Consider the following 24,595-nt stretch of genomic DNA (forward strand, 5'->3'; position numbering starts at 1 on the left):
CAGTGACAATATCTCAAATGATGACAGAAGAGACCATTGCAACATGAAAAGCAGCACTCAAGTTGTGTAGCATGACAGATTTTTCGAGATTTCATCTTTCAGATACAAATACCATGTGTTTATGCAAACCTTAGGACCGTCTCTTCTGGATACTAAAGACCCAGTTGCTTTTTTTTACTACATGTCCCTGCCTTGCTGGCAAAAACATATTTTCTGTTAGAACAGGAGCTAATACGCAAAATGATGCCTAGGCTGATGCTATCTGCAAGTTCACAGATGCCATAGGTTTTTGTCTCCCAGGTGCAATTGTTTTTAAGTCATCACAAAGCACTTGTAGATATTACTGAATGAAAAAATACAAAACTTCTAGTCCTAACATGAAACCATGACAGAATCAGTCACTAGTACCCAAAAAGTTGGATAGTAACCCAATTTCAAGTCAGCACAGTTAGCACAAAATACGGCCTACAGTGTTCGTCCAGTTTAAAGGCCATCTAAGACTGGAGGTTATACAATACCACCTTCTGTAGTTAAAACCGTAAAGTGAATAAAGATTGTACGTTCTGGTACCCAGATGTGATTTTTTTGTGTGTGTGAGCAAACTCGTATGGCTTACTTGGTGTAGTCCTGTACATCTAGAATGGAAGAGTATTCTTCCCTAAAAAGTGGGATAGCCTGTAGGCTGACCCAAACCTCTTCAGACTTCAGAGGTAAGGAGAGAACTTGCCACAGAAAGGTATGTTGAGACTGTGGGGTATGTTAATGCAAAAAGCTTAAGGTCAATTTCTGAAATTTTTGAAATCTCTTTACCAATAGAAATGGTTTAATAGTGCCACGGTTTCAATACTGGAATAATGCAGGGACTAAGTATGACATGCGTAACAACTAAGAAATGGAAAGGCTAGTTTATTAGAACACAAAAATGTCATCCTTAGTGAAATAATGTTCATGCTCAATGCTCCTGCAATACATCACCTTTTGATGTAAACAGTGTAATCAATTAAGAGTCCACCAGGGAAACTGAAGAAAAAAATACTTTAGGTAGACCATGAATTAAACATCCTGCTCCCTTGCAGCATGCAGAGATTTTCATATGGGTTCCATAAAATTGTGCAATGCTCCAAATTTGTGGCTAAAAGCAGCTCTTTCCCATAAAGAAAGCAGTTAAGTGCAATTTTCAGTTTACAGTGGCATGGAAACTGTGAGCAACGGACAATGTAGCAAGTAGCTTATTCCAACAGCTAGTAATAATTACTCTAGTTTCAATTCAATATGTTGTATATGTAATACAGACAGACACACAGAGAAATATAAAAACCAAGTCATTATAGGCTAATCAAAACTTCTGGGAAGATGAAAAATAGGACAACAGCTCACATTATGCTAGGATAATAGTAACAAAAGTGAATGACAGCTATGTCTAATACATCCCACACATATTTCCATCAAGTGTTAAGGAATTCACAATCTATACCATGTGAAAAAACAAAATGGAGCTGTTTAAAATCTAGGCGCACAAGGTCCACAACTGCAGATTTATTAAGCTGTGCTATAAAAACTAGGATTTTGTTACTCATGAGTTGCTTTTTTATACTTTTTTTTTTCTTCCCTTCCTGCAGCAGTCTTTGTGCTTCTGGCTTCAACAAGATGTTGTGTTGTTTACAATGTCAAAGATTGTTAACATCAAGGATTGCTTGCGCTCCAGAAGACCTAGACATATCTCTGCCTCTTTTGGAGGGTGAGCAAAAACTGGACATTGAACCATTGAACCATTGAACTGGACATTGAACAAGTTCATGGAGGTGGTGTTATTTGGCTAACACTTCATAGAGTCATAGAAAATAGGGCTAAGGGAGAGTATATCTCCTTCACACACACACCCTCCCCTTTTTTTTTCCAGGTCTTAGAGAGGAAACCTGTTTTGGGAATGGGAGAAAATGCTTTTAAACTATCTTTCCCAAAGAACTCCTTAGCAAATGCACATCACTTGGTCTAATTTGATCACTTCCTTGGTCAGATCTATTCTGCACAAACAGCTGTAGTGTTGTGTTGGTGCACTCCTAAAGTTTCTTGTTTTCCTTCATTATCACTAAGGAGATTATCACGTGGTCCTGTTTTCTTAATCACAATTACATTGGTCGTGTTTCCTTCTACAATATCTCTGTTGCAAATATGGTGACTGTTCATACACAAAAGAATTATTTCTACCAAAACACTTTGTTGTTTTGGTAGCAAGAAAAAGTGTTTATACACCCAGTCAGCTTGCCATGAATCAGAGAATCTTTTCTGGTTACTTATATTCAGAAAAGCAGATTTCTTCTAGGTAACAAATTAAATCATTCTTACCTTTATTTATATAGACAGCATTTACTGCTAGGAGTCCTATACAATTCCCCACAGCACACTGCTGCTTTGGACACGAAGCAAACAAATACATCCTAATCCATCTGCAAGGATTCAGAGTTGGCTGAGTCTTGGGTTTGCCCAAGAACCAAGAGCGCTAGTTGGATCATATGCTTACTGTGAAACCAGAGAAGTAAATGAGTCTGTCAAGTCCTAACGCGCATTTTATGACAAATTTATTTTGGCAAGAATATATATTTCGGTATTTTGTCAAACTTGCTGAGCCTTGTATATTCTGTACGTGTGCTGATGAGCTGACATATTTTCACAGCACCCTGTACTCAAGAGCTTCTAATGAAAAATAACATACAAAAAATAAGTCAAACGTTGTTTCACCATGCCATATTTAGAAGCCAGTAGTTAAAAAGAATTATGTCAAGAAAAAATAAAAACTAAAATCTTTCGTACTGGTTATCAGCAATGTAACTCTTCAAACCATTAGTTGTGCAATTGAATGTAGTATCAAGTAATTGAATTTAAGCTCTTCAGTTAGGTTTAAGCTCAGATCGTAGATATAGGATAAATGTTTACTCTCTTCAGTTTTGTTATGGAGTTAAGGGGCTTCTGTAAATGTTGTTCCACTGGCATCAGAAAACACAAAAGCTGATGTGAAAGTTTTCTTTAGGTTGGGTAGTGGCTCCTGCCGCCCCCAGAGTGAAGCCCCATCTTTTCAGACAAAAGGTCAGACGATAGTATGAAAGCTTAGTTTGACTTTCTTTGTGGAAAGAAGCAGCACAGCACTGATTAAAAGATGCTCAATACTACAGGCCCCCCATTATCAAAAAATGTCATCAAAGATTAGAGAGATAAGAGGATTTTAAAGAAAGCCTCAGGTGACAAGAGGAATATCCTCAGTATTCTTCAAAAATACTTTCCTCCTTCCTGCCGTCCAGATGAATGGAAGTTGCAAGTGAGCACAGAGACCCTACCACAGTCTGGAGCTGATTTCACAACGTGAACCTCCACAGAGAAGTCTCCTGCTTCCCTCTGCCATCCCTGGGCTCTGGAAGGCCTCCAAACTATTGCTTCCCATTCTATTTCTGTTCTGCTTGTTTTGTATCATGCCTCTCAAAATAATTAATAAGCAATTTACAATATGTGACTTTTTTATCAGGGGGAAACGGTCTTCGGGCATATCTGTGAGTACAAAGTACGCAGCTGGAACTGGGGGCATTCACTGGATTTTTTTTTTCAGTGGGTTTTTTGACAGGTGTCCTTTTAACCTGTCCCACAAACTGGTGTCCATGTGACAATTCAAGCACATCTGGTCACTGACAAGTTGCTTACTGATAACTAACCAAGCTATAGCACAGCAGACCAGGTAAGACCTTTTTCCTGGACGAGGTTGCTTTAAGTTTCTTTGCACAGCTTGCTCTGGGATTGTCAAAAGGCTTGATGAAAAATACTATCTAGATAATTCTGGAGCACGTGCAAACTGATTGCTGATCTCTGTAGAGCAGGGTAGCCAGGCCCGTCGTTGTCACAGATCTCTGTCTTAAAGATGGAAAAATGCACAGGTGTAGATGTGGATGCAGATGCAGATGTAGAGGGTAGGGCATGGGAAACTAAGCCAGCGAGGCTTAGCACTTCCACCCATAGGCTCATCCGACTTTTCTGGCCAACTACAAGCCATTCTACCTTTCTCATTCCCCAGATCCCTTTACAATAATATTTATGGAGGTATGTATTAACATCCAGTCAATTCATCCCTGAATTGGTTATAATAACATTTTCACATGAAGGAATGTATTTTTTTTTCCTGAACTGCATAGCAGGTTGTTAACCCATCTCTTGGGGTGTGTAAAAGAAAAAAGATCTGCTCCTAGGTAATTATCAGCTTGATAATTATCAGCTGTGAGAAATAAATTCAAGCTTTAAGCACCCTATTTAGAGATAAGATCAGATTTTGTAGGAGATACCTACAAGGAGCCTGTCTGTCATTGTTGTTCTGTGTCTGTCAGTATGATCCTTAGTTTCTGCCTGAAGATAAACCTATCTTTTTAAAGACGGATTACTTGAAAAAGAGTTTCCAAAACATACCCAAACCCTGGCAATATAAACCGTAGTCATCAGAAAAATGCAGAAATAATTCAAGTTGCTGTGGTCTTACATGTTGGCAACGTATTTTAATATAATGTCATTAATGTTCAAAATAATAGTGTTATGATCAAGTTCTTGTTAATATCAAATTAGCGAAGCGTTCTTTAATCTGCTTGATTCTCTTAGTAGGAACGACTAGAAGTGACTTCAGCTACCTCTAGATCTATAAAAGGGTTGGGTCACCAGAGGTAATATTCTGCCTATTCAGTGTGGTGTTTTACAGCCTGAAGCAAACTTTATTATGAAAGGACAACATAGGATGGCCAGTTCTCACTTCAGAACATGGTCATACATCCGCATACTCTTTCTAGTGACTAGCCAGCTAATTTTATCTCTGAAATTCTGCATATGAAACACATTCTTGTCGTTACATGGCAACTTAAAATCAACAAGCAATCCTTTCTGAAACAAATCCTTAGAACTATTTCTGAAAAAAGAACAACAGTGGAAGAGAGCCATATTTAAAAACTCCAGCATTTGCGAATAGCTATTACAGTCTGTAATGTTGTAACATGTTTTTAAAATATCTATTTTAGGACATGCATACTTATATCAGTCTGTTGGTCTTAGAAAGATACCGATTAAATAGACATCATCCTGTAGACTACTTTCTAGGTTATGTGGATTGTAAAACAAGTTATACAAGAGATCATGAAACTATAGAACCTCAAAGGAGCCTCTTTTTTTTTTTTTCTGGTAAGCAGAAAAGTTTCTTTTACTTATAAGACACTCCCTTTGCCTTTTGGTATTGTCTAAAATATAATTAGCAAACTGTTCTGAGTCTAGACATTTTTAAATTTAAAGAACTAAGAAAAAATTACTTACCAATTTTCCTCTAGACTAAAAATGAAAATATACCACTCAGAGTACCCCTGATTTTTATAACCTTCTGCACTCCTTCACTCCTAGCTGGTGTATGGATCCCCTTTCTCCCTGGATCACATGAAAGAGTTCTATTAATGTGAATTGGCTTATGTTTGAGAACACTATGCTGGATAGCTATGAAGTGTAAGGAATCTGACCCAGGGAGCTGCAGGGCTGTGACACATCAGTTCTTTGCAGGAATTCTCAGTTGCTGGATGAGAATAACACAAGATAGGTCCCGTACACTGTGTGCAGTCTGCTGTCATTGTTGTTGTTCGTACACAGGTTGCTTAAGGCAGTGAGACAAGTTCCATAATACACCAATGTAACTGGAATTTTCCCCTCTGGCTTTCACTCCGGGACTATAACTAAGTGTCAGGCTGTCTCTCCCACTTGACTAACTCAGTAAGTTAAGTTTGGGAAAACTATTCATGACTAACACACTTAACCACAGCATGGCTAAAAGTTATAGTTGCCTTAAGAAAAGCACTGCAAGCCTGCAAACACTCAAAGTCTGGGAATGCTGGTAGATTACCTGGCAGGAGGAGAGAAGGAAAAAGCAGAAGTCTCTTGCCACCGTGCCATTCTTCATCCCTTCGCCTGTGTTTAGTCTTCTCTCGCCCACACAGTCAGCAAGGAGGGAAAGCAGCTTGTCTTGTCTCACCACAGAGAAGATGGATCTTACAGCCCACTTGTTTGAATGCAGTGGTTGAAGAAAGAAAGCCCAGCAACAGGGTTAATTTTACTCCAAAGGGAGCAAGCCTTAACTATTTTACATAGAACTAGAAGAGCATTACGTCTGTGACCTTTGTGGAAAAAAAACCTGCCACTTCAGCATGGAGATGTCTTAACTCCCAAAGGAGGTGCCACTGAAAAAGGAAACCCATGGCAATCATCAAAATGACTTTTAAGCAGAGTAGATTTTCAGTTGCACTTCTGAAAAGTTCTCCCTTGGAATACATTATTTCAGAGAGGCAAAAACATATTCCGTTTTAACAGGTTAGGAGCTAGATGCCTTTAAATACATGTAATAAAAATATAATAAAATCAGCACAATATGTGAAGAAATGACTGCTGTGATAAGATAAAGCCTACTGCAGAAGTGCTTAGGTTTAATTTAACTGCTTGCATGGTGTTGGCAATGTCTAAAGGGTGATAACTGCCAGGGATTGCTATAAAGAAAAATGAATTCCTATGGGTTTTCTGGGAATACAGAAATTACTGGCATATTAAAAGTCCAAATAACTGACATGCAGTTATGCAGAATACCGTGGACACAGCTCTACAGAGTGCTAACTGGCTCTTTTTTTTTTTTTTTTTCTCCCTTCAAAAACCTGTTCTGCATTTGCTTTTAATTCCTTTGTTCCTCCATTAAAAATGTATTGGATGGACCACCAAGGCAGCAGCTGTCTGGCTATTCTCTGCTCTGATGCACCATTAATGTATGTATATGCTTCCTGCTCCTTGCAAAGATTTTTCTTTTTTTTTTTTTTCCTTTTTTTTATTTATTTATTTTTTTTCTTCTAAAATACATTGCTGTTTGAGTGCAGGGAAATAATGGAAGGTTTTGAGCATTTTTGCCTGTGCCAGGGTGACTCTCGCAGGTTGTCGTAGCAACACTGTGTCAGTGTGTCACTTAATGAAACATTCCAGATCGTTAAAAAGAAATCCTTAAACAGAAGGAGTTCCTGGTGCCCATAAGGGTCTGATCCTGCCCATTTTTTTCCCCCCAGCATCCCACCAGATTGGGTCCCACATGTTTTTCAGAGTTCTATTAATAATTGTTCCTCTGGAAATAACTTCTTAGGCTGGTACAACGTATACTGTGATGTGATGGGCTGTAACCTAATCCACTGTGCTGAAAGAATATCTGGTGCCAGATTTTTACCTCCCACGGGATTATCTGTAAATACGGAAAGAAAAGCTTCTGCAAAAACCAAGTATATAAACATACACTTCTACATAAAAGAAAATTCCCCTCATCTGTATTTGCTTGCAGAGCTGGCAGCTGACTGGCAAGTATCTCAGACGTTTTATTTCTGGTGTTTTCAATTAGTTTAGGACCCATTTCAGATTACCAGGATTATCTTTATGTCAGAAACAGCTGTCACTGTGCAACAGGTCCTATGTTGCAATGTTCTTAAATAATGAGTTTCTTACTTTGTCTCTTCATCCTGAACAGTAACATTTATTTTGCTGTATTCCAAGGGAAATGCAAAAAAGTTTATGCTTTAGTATCATATGCAGCACTCCCAGGCAGAGACTAAGCTGTCACGTTTTAAAATGTGTCTTTTTTTCCATTAAGTCTTGGAAATACCTGCAGGCAGACTGGGGATCTTTGCACCAGAAGACCGATCTTCTAGAACTGGGCAAATGATTAGATTTGTTACTAAATCTACTGGTGGTAGGTCCCAGAGTTTGTTGGCTCTAGATGAGTAGCTGCATGCTGGGCAGCTCCTGAGCTATCTGAGACACACAGTCATCACTACAGGTAATTAACTTTGCAGCACCATAAGAAATAACATTACTTCTCTGTAGTTGATGACAACAGAGACTGCCTATTGCTTGCTGAAATACAGCATCCATCTGAGCTGCTGTATCATGATATATACAAAACGTGCAGTGCTCAGAACTGGAAATCAGTTGAAGACTGTAGTTCAGTTCTACCTGCTGCGATGGCCCCGTGTCACTCTTTAGCCATGAGACAACACTCTGAGGTTTGTGCTGCCTGACACTTCCACTCCTGAAATGCTGTCTTCTTGCAAAAGAATGAAGTTATACCTTTCTGCTCAGTGCTCCCAGATTCCATTTCTCTAGATGGCCCAAGAGGAGACGATACGTGATTACGCTGTCTGAAACCACCAGTCCATAGTCTGCAACAAGATCATGGGGTAGGAATTAAGAGTAGCATCCACCTTCTGTCTCACACATAGCTGCGTAGCATGTGCTGTGACAGACTGGTCCGCATGGAGAACAGCAGTAGGCTTCTCCTCTCCTCCTACCAGTCCCAAGTGACATATGTAGTTTCAGTGAAAGACGTTTTTGTGATGAAACTGAAAACTGATTTCACATTACACTCCACTGATCCACGCAGAGAGGTCTTTCTTCCCATGTAAATACAAGCTGCTGAAGGAATGTGATGGTAATTGTTGAAATCATTTTATAGTGCGCAATATTCTTGTTAAAAGTGAATTTGTATGCTGTGCAGTATTTGTTGTGCTATTCTGCTTTTTAGTGTTTAATTTTTGGTTAATGTGGGTTGCTTCTTTTAGAACACTTTGCCATTTTATTGTATATTTGAGACAAAGAACAGTCTGTGGGATATTTTGCTCTTGTACCCAGTCAGTAAAAGGCCCTGCTTGTCTAAGCACCATGAAAGGTCAAACGTGGATTTCAAGAAAGCAAGCATCATCTTCAGAAACAAGATTAGCGTTTGTATGAGACTTGATACAACCCAATTTCTTCAGCAAGGCACTGAACCCTCCACCTTGTACTGAACCTTTCAGTGTGCCTCGCACCTACCTCAGCATTTTGCATTTTGCCCTGCATTTCAAAGTCCTTGGATTAGGGAATATTTCTTACTATTTGTTTGTGTATTGCACTGTACAATGGGCCCCAGTCTTGTCTGGATCCTCTCGTGAGACTTTTTGTGTTAGGGTCTAAAAGCATATTGATCATAATCAACTTGAGGCATAAATTTGACAGCATGCTACTAGTCACACAAAGAATAGAAAATTGTTTAATAGTCCGAACTATAATTCGACCTTTTTGCATTGAAAAACAAAACAGTGTAAACATATATTTTGAAAGATATCTTCTGCATATTTTGCAGTCTGTAGTCCAGCAGAAGTAGTGATTTGGGGAACACAAGGTAGATCCGTGGCTCTACATTAAATCAGTCTCATCTATAAAGATGTTTTAGAATGCTTGCTAAAAATACTCTAACAAAACTCCATGATGATTAGAGCAACACAATAGTATTAATCACATAATGAAGTACTGTGAAATCTGTTTATATTTTGTAGGATTAATTTGAACTTCTAAGCAGAGAAAACTACAAATAAATTCCTAGGTTCCTTGCAAAGAAAAGGCATATGCTTACACTTAACGAAATTCTTAAAAGTCAACTTCTAATGTTCAGTGTTTTTACTCTAACCATGTATTATAATAATACTCTTCCAATTTGGAATTTCTGTGTCAAATTACATAGGGTAAGCATTTTAAAAAGACAAAATATTGTGGCATATGTTGCCTTTGAAACAATGTTTTTGGTTAAAGTCACCCTTTATGTTAGCTTTTTTGGAGTCAATGGATTCACACAAGGGATTTATTTTGATGGGCAATCCAGTTGCGTGGATCAGCACAGTTCCTGAACAACCGATATTTATGCAACAGTTTTGCTGGTTATGGTGAAGTATGAGAAAATAGTGCCCATTCGTTAGCCCAGTGCTCCCAAGTGGAAGCCAGATCCAGCATTACACTAAGCTCAACTCTAATGATGCTGGTACAGGGAGAAGAATATAACGAGAGAGGTGAAATTATATATTTTAATATGGGTTTGGTCTGTCATATAAACTGCTCATCATTAAATTAAAATTTTAATATAGCTGAATTTTCTAGACTTGTAATGCTTGGTTTTGGATCATTTAAAAATACAGACGGTATTATTTCTTCCAGCCTGGTAAATTAATAACACACATCCTCACATCTAACTTTGGTGTCTTTTGTATAAACAATGCTACTGCTCCTGATTAACTAGCTTACCAGCCTGCTCCACTTCAGAGCATACATTTGTTAACGTACGTGTAATACAATGTATTTGTATTTGTTAATGTATGTGTAATATAATGTATGAGCACAGACCCTTACTTAACGAGTAATTAATCTATGTGTATTATATTGGTCTATTCTCCCAAATGCCTGGTGATAGGACGAGGGGGAATGGGCTAAAGTTGCGCCAGGGGAGGTTTAGGTTGGATATTGGGAAGAACTTCTTTACCGAAAGGGTTGTTAGGCATTGGAATGGGCTGCCCAGGGAAGTGGTTCAGTCACCATCCCTGGAGGTCTTTAAAAGATATTTAGATGTAGCCCTTAGTGATCTGGTTTAGTAGAGGACTTGTTAGTGTTAGGTCAGAGGTTGGACTAGGCGATCTTGGAGGTCTCTTCCAACCTAGATGACTCTGTGATTCTGTGATACGTATAATGGAGATGCCCAGTCAGATGCCTGATCCCTTTGGCCGCAATTTTTACCTCACCTGCCCCTCAGATGTCAGAGAAGCTCGAAGGCAGATGAGCAATCTGGCGGTATTTACCACGGATTCCCACCCGTTTGGTGTTTACCACGGATTTATTTACCACAGCTTCCCACCCCTAACCCCAGTGACAGCTCGGAGCCCTCCCGCCGAGCTGAGGGGCAGGTGCGGGCCTCTCCCAGCCGGCCGCGGAGCCGCCGCCATTCGCGGCTGCATCGCCGTGCGGGCGGCGCCCCCTGCCGGGGCCGTGCCGGCCATAGCGGCCCTGCTCCCGCTCCGTCAGCGAACCAGCGAGGCTCGGCGAGGGGCGGGAAGCCGCCGCCGCCCGCCGCTCCCTCAGCTCGGGCCGCGGCCGCCATTTGCCGCCGCCGCCCGCGGCCCGGCCCCGCCCCGCCGCGGCGCCATCGCAGCCGGTCGCGGCGCCCCGGGGCTCGGCCCCTGCCGCCGCCGCCGCCGCCTCTCTCCTGGCCCCGGGGCAGCGAGCAGCGATGTCGGAGGCGGGCGGAAGCGGCGAGCCGCCCTCCCCGCGGTGTTCCGGCCCGGGCTCCAGCCGCCCCTCGCTGCCCCCCGGCTCCCGCAACGGTTCCGCGTCGCAGCGCAGGCAGCAGCGGCTCTCCGGCGGGCTCGGCCGCCCGCAGGCCGCCGGGGAAGACGACGACGAGGAGGAGGAGGAAGAGGAGGAGGAGGGGGAGGAAGGAGAAGGGCCGCGGGGGTCGGAGGGCCGCGAGGGCCGCGTGGACGAGCGCAGAAGGAGGATGATCCGCAACCAGTACCGGGAGCTGATCTGCAGCGTGCAGCGTGAGCGGGGGGCGAGCAGCGGGGCTGGGACCCCCCCCCGAGCCCTCTGGGCCCTGCCACAGGGCCTTGCGGAGAGCGCTGGGGCTTGTAACAGCTCTCGGGTGGGGGCTCCTGCCCAGACGGGAGGATGGGTTTCTGCTGCTTCCATGGGCATGGGTTACACGGCTGTCATCCGTGTGCATGGAGTTCCCGTTACGTCTGTTCTCTCAGTGAAGTGTGGCAGCGGGTGTTTGAGGAGGCGCTGCCGGGTTTAGCAGGATGTGGTGCTGGTTTCTGCAGGCTTGCCACACTTGTAGGGTTGTTCTGTAAGAGAATGCAGCGCAGTTTATGGATGGTGCACTGTGTTTATATAAGAAAAACAACAGCATTGTGACCATGCATTGAGCACGTTCTTAAAAGAATGTACGTAGCTGTTGAGAATTGGACATCTGAAAGCCTTGTTAAATCGTACTTGTGCCATTATACAATAAGTAGTCATTTTGCCCAGTGATCTTCAGAAATCACCAGGCATACATTTTTCCATTTGCTCTTCATTTGTTTTTTTCCCTGGAAGTCCCTGATTAATGCGAATGTGTAACATGAATGACACAAAGAAAACTACAGTGCCTGGTGGCTGCTGTGGCACAGGTGCAGATATTTAACTGGAACCAACAGGAGTTGGATCTACCGAGTTTTGAGCTTGTAATGAAATGAGTTTTGGAGTGGTGAAGTTGAATGCGCGTACCTAACACAACTTCAGTAGATGATACAGTTCTACGTAAATTCAGCCACGTGAATCATATTTCATTGAAGTAAATGGAAAATTACCCCTTCAAACCAATCTAATGCATTAGCATTAATAAGAACAGAGACTAAACATCTTGCAATGAATGTTTGACCATATTCCATATCTGTTATTTATAAAGGAATATGAACAAGACAGTTTTGAGTAAGGAGTAAGTATGTATTTTTTGATGCGTCCATACTTAAGTAATTTAGGATTTCATTTGTGTCCTTTCCACCTAGAAAATCGTGAGGATATGCTGAGTTCAAAAAGCAACAGACTGACAGAAGCTTTGGAAGAAGCCAATAAACTGTTCAGTGGAGGTAAAACAAATTCTGTAGTCCTTGTTAGATGTGACTGCTTGACAGTTAGTCATGCGTGAGTAAATGATGCATTAGTAAACAAAATGGCAAGAAGATGAAGTTTATATCCAAGTACTTTAGCATAAATATTAATGTATTACTTGAAATAGATAAGCTGAAGAGGAATTGTTTGAAAAAGGTGATATGGGAAAACAAATCTCTCTTTTTTAATGTTTATTTGCAGTTAGAAGTGCTTCTTGCTTGATCTTGTCTTTGCAGGACAATGTATATAAGCCTACCTACACTAATGTCTTGGGCACTACTCGTTTCACTTGGAGGGAAACAAAAAACACGTCAATGAAATATGCATTTTATTCTTCAAGATAACATGTTAGTTCTTCATGCTTGCCTTTGTCAGGCTCATCCTCTTTTCTCATTTTTAATGGAAATATGAGTATTATGTCAGTAATTTCGTTAGAGGTCATTGCAATAAGATGATTTACAAAATATCCTGGGTATAGAGCTTTGTATGCTAAATTTCATTGTTTCTGACAATGACATGTTACTAATATACAGCCTTTTTCTTCTGTAACAGTTTCTTGTGCGCGAGAGGCTGCACTGGATGCCCAATTTCTTGTCTTAGCATCAAATCTAGGAAAGGAGAAAGCTAATGAGTTGCGCTCAGAGATGACAACATTTGATTCACTAACATTTGCAGAAGACTTGGTAAGTTCCAGACTCAGAATTTGCCAACGGTTTTGCTAGAGGTTTACCCTTTTTGTTATAGAATCATAAAAGATTGTCAGGCAGTACCTGACAGTTCTGATATAATTTAAGTCTTCCCATGAATTTCTTTGATTAACTTTCTGCTTAGTTTTGTTAACTGCTGAGTACATGATTTAAAACATTTCCCATTTGCGTAGGGGAGAATCTTAACTTGCAAATGTAGGCATCTCCTCTCCCCCTGCTACTTTATCACAGTTTCGTCAATTCGTGCTCTTATGGTAGTCTTTTATGCTTTCTTTGACCGTGTTCAGTAGTTTCACATTAGTTAACTAGTGTCTTTATCTTGTCCAATGCTTTGTTTGTTTTTGGATGAAGTTTTCAAGGTCCTTTGTGACCCGTGGAATGGGACTTTGTATTATATGGACATTTAGACATGCCATGATTGACTGCTTTTATTGTGGATGGATAGAAGAATGGATTCACAATAGCATTGAAACACTCTTCAAACCATAAAAGGCTGTGCATATTCTCTAGCTTTCATTGTCATCTGTAATATAAGAAACAGGTTAATTGAGGGAGGGGAATGCATTTCTTTGGTTCTAGTGAAATATTGGAAAATGTAAAACTGATTCATATCTGAAAGCTTAAGATCTCTTGAAATGAGATTAAACCTTAGTCCCTATTTTCTTGCAGTCCATGCAATTCTCTTACATGTTGTTTCTGTTTTGACTGACTTCTGTGAAGAACATTCACAAGTCATTCGCTTTTATATGAAAATAATACATTGCTAAGTACTAATGCTGGATTTTGTCATTTAGTTTATATGAAAATGTATATAGATTTAGGGATTTAACTCCCTTTAATCAAAGGGAATTAAATATCAGACAGTGTAGCTCTTGATTGTATATGTCACAAGTCTGAATGTGCTTTTGTTTTCATTATCGTCAGGAATGTCAAGGTTCATTTGTTATACAGTGATATTAAGTACTAATTTAGCAGGACAGACACCATAATACAGTATTTTACCGTTAATCTGTCTGCTCATCTTTCTTGAAGTGAATTTTCATTGCGGTTTTTTTCTTTTGCAGCTAACATTCATGGGTATAAATCGTATAGAAGTAGACGAAAATGATAGCGATACTGAGAACGTTTCAGCTGGCTATTTACCTAGTAATGCCTGGCATAAGCTGGGAGAAGAAGCAGAAAAGTACTTCAGAAGAGCACCTTCCTTTCACTACATGTAAGTTTATTTAAGGAAATACTGTATACTGCAGCACAGGCTAATGGCCCTAGTTGGTGTTCATTCTGAAAACCAAATTTCTTACCTTTAATGCCCTGTTCTTGAGTAGAGTTTAATCTCCGATCAGAAAGTGTTAACAAGAGCTTCTACATGGCCTCTGTTCTTCTGGTATGGTGAACTCCTTATCTTCAAAATTTGTCATATTTATTTGATTCTGCTTTTGGCCTGGATACAAAAATATCATTTGTATATAGCAGGGGTAGCAAGGTACATCTGATTTATCAGTTTCAAACTAAAACCAGAAGATGTAAGTGTCCCTCTTTCCTTCGAAAGCTGACTCTTCTGTCCCTTTTCTCTCCCTGTACAAGCTGCAGGCAAAAGTACAAATTGAGGAACCTTTATTTTTCCCTCCAGACATTTACAGAACTTGATGAACGGTCTTCCCGTATCTTTGCCCGGTTATGGTAATATACTGAAGAGACCAGCACTACATCTCACGTCTGTGTTAATGGGTTGTCTTTTGCTTCTTGCTGTGCCTTCAGAAGAGAAACCACCTGATTGCTTGCAGGTGGCCTTTTGTAGGATCAGTGTCATCTCTTTTTATGCTTTAGGCAATCTATTCAGTAGGACTTTTTAGCTGCTGTGAAATGACCATTAGTCATTTGGCTTATAGCCAACACTTCAATTTCAATCTCTCAAACTCAGCCTACAATAGCAGGATCTATTTTTATTAAAATATCTGCAGTAGAGTTGGCAGAGTATTATTCAGTTGTCTATGCTTCTGCGCTTCTTCCACTCCCTAATTTTAAGAAATTTGCTGGATTCAATAATGTGCTTGTACAGTATCTGATACTTGATGTTGGATTACTACTTGAAATATTTCAAATTTGTTTCCACTTTCCAGATTAAAGTTCTAAGTGTAAAATTTTCTAGTGATTTTTATGATCTTGAGACAAAACTGACTGCAAGACTTGTTTTATTCCCCTCTCATTAGTTGCATTTTGACGTCTTAAGTAATGGTGAGCTTCTCGTGATGGAAGGTGTGTGAATATTAGAAAAGTGTTCATTTTAAATAATTAAAAAAGCATAGTACTCATTTCCAGGAAAAAGCAAAACAAAAAAAAACACATTTTCCTGAGTCCATCTCTTTTTATCCGAGGTTTAAATTCTTTTTTTAATTTTTTTTTAAGTCTTTTTTCATATGTATATTCTTTTTATTCTGTTTAGGTTGGGATCTTTCAAGTCTGATCCTCCTGTACCAAGGCAGCGGATTGAGAGGCAGAAAAAGGCTGCAGGAGGAGAAGAAAAACGGGCAATGCCTGCTCAGGTTTGTGAACTGTTATCTTTTATTAATGAATTGTATGGCATTACTACTTATCAGGAGGTGTAAAATGCCCTGTCATATCTGCAGAACTGACAAAATGCAGCAGAGAAAGATCTTGGTAGTGTGTGATAGTGTTTTCATCAGTTTTAAGAGAGGAAGATGATGATAAATGTCTCATGAAGAATGAGAATTCCCAGCTTACTGAGATTTTGCAACTCGGATAGTATTTTTACAAAATTCTTTTGTTTCTGAGATTCGTCTGTGTCTCTAAGATGTTGATACATCTTGAAGGGGAAAGAAGTTGAATTGATAAATAGAAAAGAAAATGATAAATATTCTGTTTGCCTACCTATCCACTTGCATAGTTGGCCATGTTCCAGACTGAAGCACCTGGAACAGTAATCATCATCAGAAGAGACCAAGACAAGTTCACATAAGTTTATTTGCTCTGACATGCATTGCTTTGAAAGGAAATGGAAAAGAAACTTCTTGAAGTTAACGTATTTTCAACTTTTATTTTAAAAAAGTGTGCAAGTTTGTGGCATTCACACAGAAGTTGGTTTAACAAAAGCAAACTGGTTAGCTCATTCAAACGTTATTTTCTCTACTTTCTGTCTTTACTCTGTCAGAACAGCAGAAGTTGAAGAACTCACAGAAGTTCTTGCACTTTTCGTATCAGTTTTCTACCCCATCTCACTGGGTGGGGAAGGCAAGGAGTAAATAAATTTCCAGACAAAACCAGGACAACATGGAAACTTAGGTGCCTTTTACGGGGGGCGGGAAACAAAACCAACCAACCAACCAAACGAAAAACCACAACAAAACCTGTCCTTCTGTATAAATTAACTTGTTAAACTCTCAAGCTGTGTACTACTAGGGGTGACTCAGTTCCACAGAACTGTTTGAAAATAGAAGAGTAGACCTATAAATAAGCCTGAAACATATAAATTGCGACCCTTCAGTTCGATATTGTACAATGTGAATTTTATTCCCAAAGCACTTTGTAAGTTGTCTCAAGTTTGCATTAGTATCTGTAACTGCATGTGTGCCATAGAGAGAAAATTTTCTTTTACTTGACACGTTCATAAAAGGACCATTTCATATTCTTGTCTTATAACAGCAGTTATATTAGATGAAATTATGATTCTTTCTTCCAGCTAAAAAAAATGGAGGAGTCTCATCAGGAAGCTACAGAAAAAGAAGTAGAGAGGATCTTGGGATTACTACAGACTCACTTTAAAAATGATCGTAAGTATGATTCAATTTAGCTTTTATCTCATTAATTTGAGAAAATGAGTACTCTTCATCTTCCACAGTGATGAGTTATTAAACTATAGAAACAGAATTAGATGGAGCTACTAAGTAAAAATCTTTCTGCTGAAGGTCACATAGTGACTAGATATTCTTTCTGCACACTGATCAGTTGGTGTTTCACATAATCACAGAATAGTTGAGGTTGGAAGGGACCTCCGAGAGTCATGGAGAGCCACACAGAGCCAGTTGCCTAAGACCGTGTCCTGTTCTTGAACATCTCCAAGCATGGATGTTCTGCAACCTCTCTGATGGCAAAGATATGTTTGAAATCCTACACTCCTCTTAGTAGTACAAGCTTTTTTTTTTTTTTTTAAGAAGGAAATCAAATAGTGGCATACTTAGAAATCAGTGTGTACACACGCGTGCACCCTACAGAAGATGGAATGAAATATTCTCTGGAAACTTTCTTTCTGCACATATGCAGTTGGGAATTCAGCATTGTAGTAAAGTTACCATAAATATTTACTTAGCTTTTGAAGTGAATAGTGATGTTAAGTCGGTGTTTACATATATTAGGTTGGTGTGTATCACCTGTTCTTTTAACTAACCCATTTTTATATCTCCAGCTTCTACACCTATTCTCTTCTTTGATCTTGTGATCGATCCAAACTCTTTTGCACGCACTGTGGAAAACATCTTCCATGTGTCCTTCATTATAAGGGTAAGGCGAGACATGTTCTTGAAATCTTAATATAAATGCTGGAATTATATGGAAATCTTGATTTTTTGTTTTGTGTGGTATTGAAATATTAGAGTTTAAATATTTGGATTCCTGACTTGTTTTCCACAAACACTCTATATTTTGGTAATTAAATAAAAATGAAAATAGACTGTTTTTACGAGATTTTTTTGTACTATTCCAGTTAATTTGTCAACAATAATGAAATTTTTGCTATCAATATTCTTTTAAAAAAGGATTCTAGTGTACATATATTACTATAGATTATAGAAGAGTATTCATAGAGCATAGAAGAGTTACTGAGATAGTTTGTTTTTTAAAGTATTTTAATATTTACTTGATTAAAAATGTCCTTTTGGTAGCTCACAGTGACAAGAAGCTTATTATGCTGCATAATAAGGTTTAAGCATTGAAAAGCCAAAGGGTATAGCTATATGTCTGTTTTAGACTGTTTTTATAAAGTTTATTCATGAGTGAAGTTTTGGAGATTGTACTTTCATACTGTAAGATCTTGGTGTCTATACCTGTTTTTGTTTTTGTTTTTTTTTTTCCTAGCATTATAACTAGCTTTCAGTTTTGTGCTTTCATTCTCATTCTTGCATCTTCATTGACTTACTTGTTTAAAGGTTGTTTTTCAACTAAGTATCTTCGTATTTTATTTTCCATATAAGGTTGTTTTGCGATGTTATGCTATACTTGATTCCATAGATTTGTGTTTCAAACTATTAGTTTGTCTCTAGTGAATAAAATGTGTTTGTTAAATTTAGGAAAAGGGAAAAAAATAAAAGTACATTTTGACCAACTTCAAGGGATTAATTGTATGTAGTGATGCAATTATGAAGGACTAACACAAGTACATTAAATGAATTATAATGATTTTTAAATCAAATTTTTATAATCCAGCAGTCACCAACTGTCTTACAGCAACTGCATTCTCCTTGATAAGCTCTGTATTTAAATATATTTTCCTGTTTTGTTCAACATATATATCTGTTTATGGTGATGTAATATATCAGTGCATTATCTCATTCAGATTTAATATCTGAAATCTTAAATCCTACTGGTTTTTTAGGATGGTCTTGCAAGATTAAAGCTGGATGAGGATAAATTGCCAGTCATAGGTAAGTCTAGCTTTAACAGACTAATTGTTTTTTTGAAAAAGTAGCTATACCTTATGCATTCAGCTTCAGGTATATGGTTAGCTGCAACAGCAGAGATTTGGGAATAAGCAGTGAAGGTAACTGAAGGCTTGAAGAAGCTTATAAGAGTAATTGAAAAGTTTGAGACTCTTTAAACATATAAATCAGCTTAATAGACTTTTTCCATATTTCTACAAATCAATTCAATTAATAGAAATTAAAGGTTATTCTGTTACCTTGTAAGTAATAGTTAATAGTAATATGAATGCTGCTATGCTTTGAGAAGAGAGATTTTGCATGCAGGAGGTTTCCTTTCTCTAAGTTAAGAAGCGCTGCAATGTGAAAACAGCTGAAAAGGAAATGTCATCCTATGTACGAGGTCTCCAGCTTTTATTTTCATGGGGTATCAATGAGGTTACAATTTGGTGGGATTTCATACACGGCTAAACCCTTAGCCCCTTTTGGGACTCAAAAATTTAGAAACAAACTTCCTTAAATCAGTAGGAGTAAAGAAACTTCCTGAGCAGCATATAGTACAGACTACTGGTAGAGAGGAATTTAGTGGAGTATGTATTATTGATATTAATCTTTGTATTATTGATACTAAGCTTTGAAAAGCTTCTGTGTCCCTGAAGGAAACTGGCTTAACAACTGTAACATTATGAAAATACAATATTTTGCACAGAGCCCGTAAAAAACAACGAAGGAAGAAAGGATGATGACCATAGTAATCGAGCACGGAACCAAGTTGTCATTTCCCTGAGCTATCAAGAATGGAAGGTATAAGAGATAGCATTTGGTAACTTTGATTCATTCATTTTTTTCCCCAAGGTGTAAGAACACATCCGAGAGCTGTGCTGATAACGTACTCAGATGAGTACAGGTGTTCCTGCATATTTTATCACTGCATTTAATTTCGTGGATTCTAGAACAACTACAAATCTAATTGGCGTTTTTAACTGCAAGAAAACTGGGAAGTGGCACAGTGATTTCATCTTTGATCCAAAAAGCCCTGTCCGTTTAAGCGCTTTTAACTTGTGCAGTGCCTCACTTTTACTGCTTTGTGAGGACTGCGTAACTACAGAATGGTTCTTCCCTTATGTCTGATACGTGCTCCCAGAGGGGGCGTTCGCTATTTTTCAGTAAATCTTCCACAGTTTCTTAGTATATACAGCTTTTCTCCTTTGTCACTCAATGTGTAGAATAGAGTTAGTCATTGGAAGCAGTGCTTTAGTTTGAGAAACTTTGTTATTTACCAGGCAGTAACTGCAATTGTATCGAAATAAATCAGCTTCTGTAACATACTTACCCTTCTGTCATTTCTAACCAGGACATTGTAGAAACGTTTGAAATAACAGAACCCATGATCAGCCCTCCTTCTTACAGTAATGAAGATGAAATGGAGATAACTTAATTCTTCAAGTAAGTTCTTTTTTTTCTTTTTAATAAATCAAAATAAATGAACATACGGTGCATGTGTTCCTTGTTAATGCGTAAGAATGGCAGAGAAATATCTGTGATTATATATGTAGAAACAGTATGAGCAAGGTAATTGGGTAACATTCTGACAGCTTCTACATTCCTGATCTCTTGGGTCAGAATGTCATCTAGTCTGCTGTGTGGTAATGAACTGAAAAGGTCTTTTTTTTTTTTTTTCCTTACAGTTGATAGTTTAGTTATACACTTCAGTTCATTTTTGAAATTCTATATGGGTACCTGAAATGTAATGCTGTGACGAATCATAGTGTAGTTTCTGTATTTTTATTTAACACACAGCTGATCTTGTTAAGAGTAGTCTGAAGAAGGGCTTAGGGAAGCAGAAAGGGAAGACAGTCTGTTTCCCTCCAAAATCCTTCAAACAATAGGATTGAATTATTTTATTATCTCAACTGTGTGGTGAGTAAGGTAAATGTTACTATTTTCTGTTTTTGTTTTTTTCCCCCCAGGTGCCTTAAAGAAAAATATTTTAAAATGTTACCTTCAAATAAGATTTTATATGTATATATTGTAATATTAAATTTATTTTTATTGGAACATTCTGGTACTTTATATACGCTGTATTGTTTTCACATGACACAGTTATCATATCCTTTCAATTTATTATGGCTCTATTTATGGCTTTCTGTAAACTTTACTGACACTGCTAAAAGCTTTTATAAAAATGAAATGCTGCCCCCCTTTCATTCATTGTCTCTCACCAATAACAGCTGCAAGGGGAATTTACATGGTTAACCATCTCTGCTCTGATAATCTTGTTACCTAGGTGGTGTTGGGTACCACAGGAGAAATAAGACAGAAAGACAGTATCATAATCATAATCAAATCTAGATTCAACTTTGGAAATTTTAGTCTCAGAATTAGGAAAAAAGGAAGGAGGAATTTTTATCTGTAAGTTTATCATATCATAGAATCACAGAATATCCCAAGTTGGAAGGGACCCACAAGGATCATCGAGTCTAACTCCTGGCTCCACACAGGGCCCCCCAAAAATCAATCCTATGCCTGAGGGCGTTGTCCAAACTCTCCTTGAACTCCCTTAGGCTCAGTGCTGTGACCACTGCCCTGGGGAGCCTGTCCCCGTGCCCGACCACCTCTGGGTGCAGAACCTTTCCCTAACACCCAGCCTGACCCTCCCCTGTCCCAGCTCCATGCCGTTCCCTCGGGTCCTGTCGCTGTCCCCAGAGAGCAGAGCTCAGCGCCTGCCCCTCTGAGCCCCTCGTGAGGGAGCTGCAGGCCGCCATGAGGCCTCCCCTCAGCCTGCTCTGCTTGGGGCTGAACAAACCAAGGGCCCTCAGCTGATCCTCGTATGTCTTCCCCTCTAGGCCCTTCACCATTCTTCACAGACCTCCTTTGGACACTCTCCAATAGTTTTCTGTCGTTTTTATACTGTGATGCCCCAAACCGCACACAGCACTTGAGGTGAGGCCGCACCATTGCGGAGCGGAGCAGGACAATCCCTCCCTCGCCCAGCTAGCCATGCTGTGCTTGATGCACCGCAGGGCACGGCTGGCCCTTTCGGCTGTCACTGCACACTGCTGGCTCGTGTTCAGCTTGTCATTGACCAGAACCCCCAGACCCCTTTCTATGGGGCTGCTCTCCAGCCTCGCATTCCCCAGTCTGTACATCCAGCCGGGGCTGCCCTGTCCCAGGTGCAGAATCCAGCACTTGCTCTTGTTAAACTTCAGGAGGTTGGTGATTGCCCAGCTCTCTTAATTTTTCAAGATCTCTCTGCAAGGCCTCTCTACTATCAGGGGAGTCAGCAGCTCCTCCTAATTTAGTATCACCTGCGAACTTAAGCATTTGAGTCCTGCATCCAAATCAGTTATAAAAATGTTGAAGGGAACTGGCCCTAAAATAGAGCCCTGGGGAACCTCACAGGTGACTGGCTGCCAGCCTGATGTGAGCCCAGTTACTGTAACCCTTTGAGCTTGACCCATCCGCCAATTGTTCACCCATTGTGTTATGTATCTGTCTAGTTGTATGCTGGACATCTTGTCCAGAAAGATACTGTGAGAGACAGTATGAAAGCTTTGCTGAAATACAAAAAGACTACATCTACTGGCTTCCCTTGGTCAACTAGGTGGGTAACTTTGTCCTAAAAGGAAATTAAGTGTATCAAACAGTTTTCCTCTTGTGAAGGTGTGTTGGCTGTGACCAATACCTGCGCTGTCTTTCAGGTGTTTCTCAGTAATTCCCAGAGTAATCTTCTCCATAATTTTACCAGGCACTGAAGTGAGACTGGCAGGCCTGTAATTGCCAGGGTCTTCTTTCTTGAAAACTAGAACAACGTTTGCCAGCTTCCAGTCAACTGGGACCTTTCCAGATTCCCAAGACCATTGAAAAATATTTGAGAGGTCTCACAGTGACATCAGCCAGCTCCTTGAGTACCCTGGGATGAATCCCATGGGGCCCTATAGACTTGCATGTATCCAGCTGGAGCAGCGAGTCCTGTACAAGTTCAGTGTCGGTATCGTTACTGCAGTTACGGTTCTCCAACTCAGGACTCTGGAGGTCTCGGAGCCCATCACTGATGTTGAAGACAGAGGTGAAGAAGGCATTTAATGTCTCTATTTTACCTATGTCTGTTTTTGTGAGGTGACCATCCTCACTAAGGAATGGACCAATGCTATTTCTGGTCCTCCTTTTGTTATTGACATATTTTAAAAAGCCCTTTTTATTGTGCTACACCGTACTGGCCAGCTTCAACTCTAATTGAGCTTTGGCACACAAATTTTCTCCCTATAATGGTGAACAGCATCTCTGTAGTCCTACCATGTCAGCTGACCTTGCTTCTGGTGTCCATACGCTCTCTTCTTCCACCTGACCTCTAGAAGATCCCTGCATATCAAGCTGACCTTCTGTCCTGCCTGCTTGACTTCCAACATTTTGGAATTGCCTATTCCTGTGCTCGTAAGATATACTTCGAAACTGACCAGCATGGATGGACCCCAATGCCTTCAAATGCAGTTTCCCAGGGGCCCTTACTAACTAGTTCCCTGAGGAGCCTGCAGTGTGCTCTCCCCATATCCAGGGTTGAAATTTCGGTGGCAGTTCTTCTATCACCAAAAATTTTAAACTCACCTACTTTGTGGTCGTTATGGTGAAGATGGCCACGTGTATTTGGTTTTGTAACTTAGGTAGGAGAGCTATGTTAGGCCATAGCTTTATTTTCTTTAAAAGAAATAAAAGTTTGCTCCGTCTCTAGAAAATGTGCTTCTGAGCACTGTCTCTGGAGTTTCTAAGATTTTTTTATCTTTAGGACCCCTTTTATCACTATATAGGGATTTATGTTATAGAGACTGAAGTAATGGGTATTAACTGAGTAATGAGGGTCTACTTTTAGTTTCTGAAGCCCTATACTGCAGTCAGCAGGGTGATTTTTTCTTTAAGTAAAAAGAAAACTTTAACCGTTTCTCTTTCATTTCACAGAACTAGTACTCTGCTTGAGATTCCAGTTCACCAGTAGGTGACTGAAGAATGCAATACATTATTGATCTGTCCTGCTGCTAGCAGCACTGTTGGAGGATGGTAATAAGATTTGGTCAGGTAGTGAGGGTACTTCAGAACGGACAATCTGAGCATTTTTGGTCATCTCCAGTGAGCTGAGAGCTATGTTTGTTCAGGCTGTTCATGGCTTGTCCTGAGATTATCAGGTTATTCTTTAGGCTAGGATGAAAAAAGCATCAAACAGCTCAGTGAAACGTGGCTCAAGAGTATTTTGCACTGATGTAAGTGAGCAACAGATCAGGCATATTGATGCCTGTCCATCAGCGGGGCACTGAGGCTTAGAATCCCAGAATTATTAGGGTTGTAGAAGCCCTCCAAGATCATCTGGTCCAACCGTCCCCCTACCACCAATGTCACCACTGAGCCATGTCCCCAGGCACCACGTCCAACCTTTCCTTGAACACCCCCAGGGACGGTGACGCCACCACCTCCCTGGGCACCCCGTCCCAACGCCTGACTGCTCTTTCTGAGAAGAAATGTCTCCTCGTTTCCAACCTGAACCTCCCCTGGTGCAACTTGAGGCCATTCCCTCTAGTCCTATCGCTAGTTACCTGTGAGAAGAGGCCGACCCCCAGCTCCCCACACCTTCCTTTCAGGGAGTTGCAGAGAGCAATGAGGTCTCCCCTGAGCCTCCTCTTCTCCAGCCCAAACACCCCCAGTGCCCTCAGCCACTCCTCACAGGAC

At 40.0% G+C, this 24,595-nt stretch overlaps 2 protein-coding genes across 12 annotated transcripts in view; one reads left to right on the forward strand and one right to left on the reverse strand.

The window, feature by feature from the left end:
* TACC2 (transforming acidic coiled-coil containing protein 2) overlaps window positions 1-5,450 on the reverse strand; it is a 131,391-nt gene extending 125,941 nt beyond the window's left edge. For 3 of the 9 annotated variants that reach the window (XM_067000463.1, XM_067000464.1, XM_067000456.1), the window contains exon 1: window positions 5,329-5,430. The gene's annotated coding sequence lies outside the window, so the exon portion shown is untranslated. Of the gene's footprint in view, window positions 1-5,328 lie in introns of all 9 variants that reach the window. The other 6 variants (XM_067000460.1, XM_067000453.1, XM_067000457.1 and 3 more) reach the window with 4 other exon arrangements.
* Window positions 5,451-10,949: 5,499 nt separating this feature from the next.
* Window positions 10,950-23,613, forward strand: NSMCE4A (NSE4 homolog A, SMC5-SMC6 complex component). Of its 3 annotated transcripts, none has more exons than XM_013185848.3 (11): window positions 10,950-11,417; window positions 12,423-12,503; window positions 13,078-13,208; window positions 14,297-14,448; window positions 15,676-15,775; window positions 16,930-17,020; window positions 17,653-17,747; window positions 18,838-18,886; window positions 19,590-19,684; window positions 20,235-20,326; window positions 22,582-23,613. In XM_013185848.3, exons 1-10 carry the CDS (start codon window positions 11,108-11,110, stop codon window positions 20,316-20,318), a joined length of 1,188 nt encoding a protein of 395 aa, XP_013041302.3. In that variant the 5' UTR covers window positions 10,950-11,107; the 3' UTR covers window positions 20,319-20,326; window positions 22,582-23,613. The 3 variants fall into 3 exon arrangements, with proteins under 3 accessions (XP_013041302.3, XP_013041303.3, XP_013041304.3); XM_013185849.3 differs by having other exon boundaries at window positions 22,629-23,613; XM_013185850.3 differs by lacking the exon at window positions 22,582-23,613 and adding an exon at window positions 20,851-21,085 and having other exon boundaries at window positions 10,951-11,417.
* The last annotated feature ends 982 nt before the right edge of the window (window positions 23,614-24,595 follow it).

Source organism: Anser cygnoides, chromosome 7 (assembly GCF_040182565.1).
Source record: "Anser cygnoides isolate HZ-2024a breed goose chromosome 7, Taihu_goose_T2T_genome, whole genome shotgun sequence".
Taxonomy (NCBI): Eukaryota; Metazoa; Chordata; class Aves; order Anseriformes; family Anatidae; genus Anser; species Anser cygnoides.

Bases quoted from the DNA above. Each gene is read 5' to 3' on its own strand.
- NSMCE4A (XM_013185848.3), top strand. From the start codon at position 11,108: ATGTCGGAGGCGGGCGGAAGCGGCGAGCCGCCCTCCCCGCGGTGTTCC. The intron at 11,418-12,422 runs GTGAGCGGGGGG...CTTTCCACCTAG, and splicing joins GCTGATCTGCAGCGTGCAGC to AAAATCGTGAGGATATGCTG. The intron at 12,504-13,077 runs GTAAAACAAATT...CTTCTGTAACAG, and splicing joins CAATAAACTGTTCAGTGGAG to TTTCTTGTGCGCGAGAGGCT.